This window comes from Atta cephalotes (genome assembly GCF_000143395.1).
Source record: "Atta cephalotes unplaced genomic scaffold scaffold00093, whole genome shotgun sequence".
Taxonomy (NCBI): domain Eukaryota; kingdom Metazoa; phylum Arthropoda; class Insecta; order Hymenoptera; family Formicidae; genus Atta; species Atta cephalotes.
Genome location: NW_012130157.1, coordinates 301,023 through 306,914, shown reverse-complemented (window position 1 = coordinate 306,914; position 5,892 = coordinate 301,023). Strand labels below are relative to the sequence as shown.

The 5,892-nt window shown below is 33.9% G+C and overlaps 1 protein-coding gene across 1 annotated transcript in view; it reads right to left on the bottom strand.

Annotated features, from left to right (window-relative positions):
* LOC105624890 overlaps nt 1-5,892 on the bottom strand; it is a 34,433-nt gene that overhangs the window by 3,794 nt on the left and 24,747 nt on the right. Inside the window, exon 3 of the mRNA XM_012206239.1 lies at nt 235-262. Coding sequence (XP_012061629.1) covers nt 235-262 — 28 coding nt within the window. The remainder of the gene's footprint in view (nt 1-234; nt 263-5,892) is intronic.

The window sequence follows — 5,892 nt, the reverse complement described above, 5'->3', positions numbered from 1 at the left end:
TATAAAATACACACCACCATACGCGCGCGCGCACGCGCAAATTTAATTTTTATTAAAGTATTGAATATTGATTCTCTATACAATAATTTTCGCATTTATACTTTTGACTTTTCTTTAAAACGGAAGAAAACTATTGTAATTTCATTAAATTTTCAATTAAATTTTTATAACGTATGAAATTTCTAAGTTTTCATTATTTTTTTACAGCAACCGATATAACCACACGTACTTTACCACCAACATCTACAGCATCCATGCCAACCTAAATCGCAATCAATGGATATATAGTCATTTATTGATAGACATCAGTTGTAAAAAAAAAAGTTTGATTTACAGATAGTTAAATTTATTTACACCACAAATTCATCTTTCAGACACGTGAAACATTCAGAATTCATAAATAATAAACTTGTTGCATCCTGGCTATAAACCGCCTTTAAAACAGCAAATTATAAATGAATTGTTAAATGAAGTATTTAATTCAGAATTGGTTAAAATAAAAGACTGTTTAAATGGGAAGAATGTACATATGGCTCAAGATGGATGGAGCAATGACACACAATTCTTTGGTGTGTATATTAGCGACAGATATTGTTGATGAAATTGTGCATTTATGTGATACTGTTGATACCGAATATACATAATAACCTGCAGAATATTTGTCAAATTTGGCAAGAACTTCAATTAAAAGCTGTCAACAATGAATACAGATTTAAAAGCTTTGTGATCGATAATGCAGCAAATATGCATAAAATGAGAGAAAAATTGGCAAAAATCTAAAGAACTTGGTATGCCTATATTATTACTTACGGATGCTCCGCACATATTTTAAATCTTTTTGCGCGCGACATTGAAATTTCAGGAATTAAAAGTAATATTTAAAAAATTATGAAATATTTTCGAAACACGCACGCTGCTAAATATAAACAAGCTAAATATAAACAAGCAGGTGAGAAAGCTTTAGTGATGCCACAAGATGTTCGATGGATTATCTTGGTCGATTATCTGGAATTATGGTATTAATATCTTAACTGGTACATATTTTAAGTAAAGTTTATACTGACAATCGAGCATCAATTTAAGCTCGGATATTTTATACAAAATTCACGATATGAATTTAAAAATCAGCAATTAATTATTTGGAAAAACTAAAAGTAATTTCAGTCACTTTAAAAGGTTCAACGAGATTGCTGTACAATTAGTGAGCTACCGAAATTTGGATCAATCATTTTAAACAAAACAACTATCATATTTGGAATCTGACTTTAATTCTGAAGCGTTTTAAAATGGCAATGACGGCTGTACATTATTTAGCAAATTTGATAGATCATTAATTTAGAGGACTTCAGTTAAGCGAAGAACAATTAGGCCATGAACAATGAAGCCATGAAATATGTCAATTTATATCGTCCTGCAACTATGCCTAATGTTATACCAGGTATGTAAATATGAAACTGGAATTTTTTTATAGAAAATACATGTTTATTGCATGAAAATGATAAAAAATATTTTATTCGAAGTATTGCCCATCGGTAGCTATACATTTTTTCCACAATTTGAAATTGACAACTTTGACAATTTGTGGATGCCACGCCAAAAAAATTGTTGCTCTTTTGAGCCAAACCAGTCATCTAGCCATTTTTATACATCTTCGTAAGAAGAAGTGAAGTGCTGCTGAGTAAGTGTGTGTCCCATCGCAAATAAGTGGTAATCGGACGGAGCCAAGTCTGGTGAGTAAGCCGCATGCGAAAGTATTTCCCAACCAAATGCCTCGATCGTTTCCTTGACCAGTTTTGCTGTGTGTAATGATGTATGAAGCAAAATCACTTTGCCTTTTTTGATATTCCGATCGTTTTTTACACAAAGCTTGATTCAAATTGATCATTTGTTGTCGGTAGCGTTCAATATTAACGATTTCGCCAGGTTTTAGCAGCTCATAATAGATCACACCTTTCTGATCCCACCAAACACAGAGCATTATCTTCCGTCCATAGCGATTTGGCCTTGCAGTCGATGTCGATGGTTAGCCTGGAGTTACCCATGATCTTTTACGCTTAGGATGCTCAAAATATATCCACTTTTCATCGCCAGTCACAATTCGATGGAGAAATGACTTTCTTTTGTACTTAGCGAGCAGCATTTCGCAAGTGGTTTTTCGGTTTTCCTGCTATCTTTCATGCAGTTCATATGGAGCCCATTTTCCCATCTTCTGGATCTTTCCCATAGATTTCAAACGTATGGAGATGGCTTCTCGTGTCACATTCAATTGATCCGTAAGTTGTTGAGTTTGAGCGTCATCTTCATCCAACAATGCTTGCAATTCGCTGTATTCAAACTTTTTCGGTGGTTTTCCAGGTTCTTCGTTTCTCACATCAAAATCGCCACTTTTGAATTTTTTAAACCACTCAAAGCACTGTGATTTATCAAGAACATACTCACCGTAAGCTTCGATGCGATTCTGCAGCAGTTTTCTTCAAATGGTAACAGAAAATCAATGCTGTCCGCAAATCGTTTCCAGGCACAAAATTCGACATGTTCAATATTACAAACTATACTGTTGTATGAAACTTGTATTGTTGTGAGTTGAAAACCTTTGTCAGATGTCAGAACAAGGAAATGGCGTCAATGGCGCCGTCTGATGGTAACTACATTGACAGCTTTGGCCATCTATTGATAAATTCCAGTTTCATATTTACGAGGTGTACAAGTATGAAATAACGATTTGAGAAACAGATGGCGCACCAACGCAGTGTGAAGATTTAACATTACAAAGATTTATACAAAGATTTAACATTATACGCCATTTTATTGTACCATCAACAAGTGTCAAACGCAAAGTGATTTGATTAAAAAGTATTTGCATAGTATTGTGTTGCTGTGTTTAATATGACGAAATTTGTAAATAAGGAGCATTCGCGGACAGCATTAATTTTTTGTTTTCATTTGAAAAAAACTGCTGCGGAATCATACCGATTATTTGGAGAAGCTTATGGTGAACATGCTCCATCGCAAAAAACGTGTGAATGATGGTTTCAGCGTTTCAAAATTGGAGATTTCGATGTTGCAGACAAGGAACACGGAAAACCGCACAAAAAGTACGAAGACGTGGAATTGCAAGCATTGCTTGATAAAGATGATTCACAAACATAAAAACAACTCGCAGAGCAATTGAGCATTAGTCAACAAGCTGTTTCTAATCGCCTATGAGAGATGGGAAAGATTCAGAAAGTCGGCAGATGGGTGCCACATGAATTGAACAAGAGACAGATGGAGAGGCGCAAAAACACATGTAAAATTTTGCTCGAACGATACAAAAGAAAGTCATTCTTGCATCGTATCGTTACTGGGGATGAAAAGTGGATTTTTTTTGAGAATCTCAAGCACAAAAAATCATGGGTAAACCCAGGCGCACCATCCACATCGACCGCAAGACCAAATCATTTTAGCAGGAAGACGATGCTGTGTTTGATGGGACCAGAAAAATGTGGTCTATTATATCTGCTTGAAGCCTGGCGAAACGGTTAATATCAAACGCTATCAACAACAATTGATCGATTTGAACTGTTCGCTGCTTAAAAAACGACAAGAAAACCAAAAGAGGCAACACAAGATCATTTTTCTCCATGACAATGCTCCATCACATATGGCAAAACCAATTCGGGACACGTTGGAAGCTTTACCACATGCGGCTTACTCACCAGACTTGCCTCCTTCCGATTACCACTTGTTTGCATCGATGGGTCACGCACTTACTGAGCAGCGCTTTGGTTCGTACGAAGATGTGAAAAAAATGGCTCGATGAATGATTCGCGGCAAAAGGGGAAGATTTTTACTGGCGTGGTATCCACAAATTGAAAGAAAAAATGTGTAACTAGCAATGGAGTATACTTTGAATAAATCTCTTTTTATCATTCTTCCGAATTTACATGTTTTTTTTGGAAAAAAATCGTCATTTCATACTTGTACACCTGGTATGTACCTGGTATCCTATCGAGTCAAAACTTCTCCGTTCAAAAATTATCTTTTTTCTGAGGAAATCATTAAAACCGTTAATATGGTGGCTTGCGCTAAAAAATAATATCAATGTTATTACATTCGATTTGGTAACAACTCCACACAGCAGTTGCTTCTTCTGCTGGAATACTATTCTCAGCTTTTGGGTTAGTGCACACAAAACTAAGAAATAGGTGAGACACAAAAAGAGCTTCAAAATTAGTAACAATTTTGATTAAACAAAAAACTAATCTAATTGTAATTGAACATGAATATTGACAATTAAAACTGAAACTGCATAAATCCGATTCTTTTTTAAAAGTTTTTGTTTATAGTTATTAGTAAAAAAAACCTATTACTGACTGTTTATAATGTTTATATTCCGTTAAAAGAATAACGAATTTTATTTTATTTTATTGATTTTACTATATGTTTATAAATTCGTTTATAGTCTATAATGTTGCAGTAGTACATGTACATATAAATAAATAAAAAAATTTTTTGCAAAATATAATTATTTTTTTGTTTATTTTTTATAATTTCTTTTCCAAATCACATTTTAATTGCGATGTTTTTAAACAGTTTTAAACAATAGTTTAAAATCAATACAAACAATAGTTAAAATTGTCCTGGTATCTGGGAAATATTATTTTTTTACAGATGAAAACCATAGATAGTTTTATCACTTTCTTAAATCCTGTCTGCGAATTTCACTTTGCTTTTATTTATTATCAGAGTCATTTATTTTCATCATAGTCATTTATTAAAGAGCATTTATTATCAGAGTCATTACTTTTACTTGAACTATAGAATAAATAAGATTTTGTAGTAAATGCTATTATTGCACAGCATTTATGATGCATACTGTATATGAGATTAATATAGAACCAAAAAATAAATTCCTTTACATTCTTTTATTTATATTTGTACATTGATTTACATATTTACATTTTGTTGTGTGTGTGTGTGTGTGTGTGTGTTATTGTGTAAATGTAGGAGAGATCGAGGACAAAGGTAACAGGATACAATAATAAACATCATTAATATTTCTTAAACTACATGTAATAAATTTGTGTATGCGAGGTAAACTGCGTGATAAAATTTTGTAGACAAATTGCATCATTGAATCATTCGTTACATATTCTCGCGGAATGTAAACGAGTGCAGAAGCAAAAATTACTTTTTTCATGCATCGAATAAGTTTTATTACATGTATAAAATCTAAAATATCTTTTTTTCGTTATAACGGATGTTATAATGTATGTACCTTAACATGTTTTAATGATTATCTGCTTTGATGGTTTGCACATATCAGTTCATTTTTATTGAGATCTTTATTTAAATAATTATCTATGAATCACAATATACTATTAGATGTACAACTTTGCTTCCGCCGTTTTTTTCCGAAATTCGAGGCTTTATTGTAAAAAACTGATTATACATTTATGATTCAAAGTATTGTCTATCGCTGGCCACTACTTTCTCCCATCTTTCGGGTAGCGTACGAATCCCGCGTCGAAAAAACTGGTCATCTTTTGAGGCTATCCACGAATCGATCCAATTTTTTATTTCTTCATAAGACCAGAAATGCTGGTCAGCCAGGCCGTGTGCCATTGATCGAAACAAGTGATAGTCAGAGGGAGCAACGTCTGGAGAATACGGCGGGTGGGGTAGGACTTCCCATTTCAACGTTTCCAAGTATGTCTTGACCACTTTCGCAACATGGCGTCGAGCATTGTCATGCTGCAAAATCACTTTGTCGTGTATTGCTCTCGTTGTATTGCGGCCGTTTGTTTTTCAATGCTCGGCTCAAACGCATCAATTGCGTTCGATACCGATCGCCTGTAATTGTTTCAGTCGGTTTTAACAGTTCATAATACACTACGCCGAGCTGGTCCC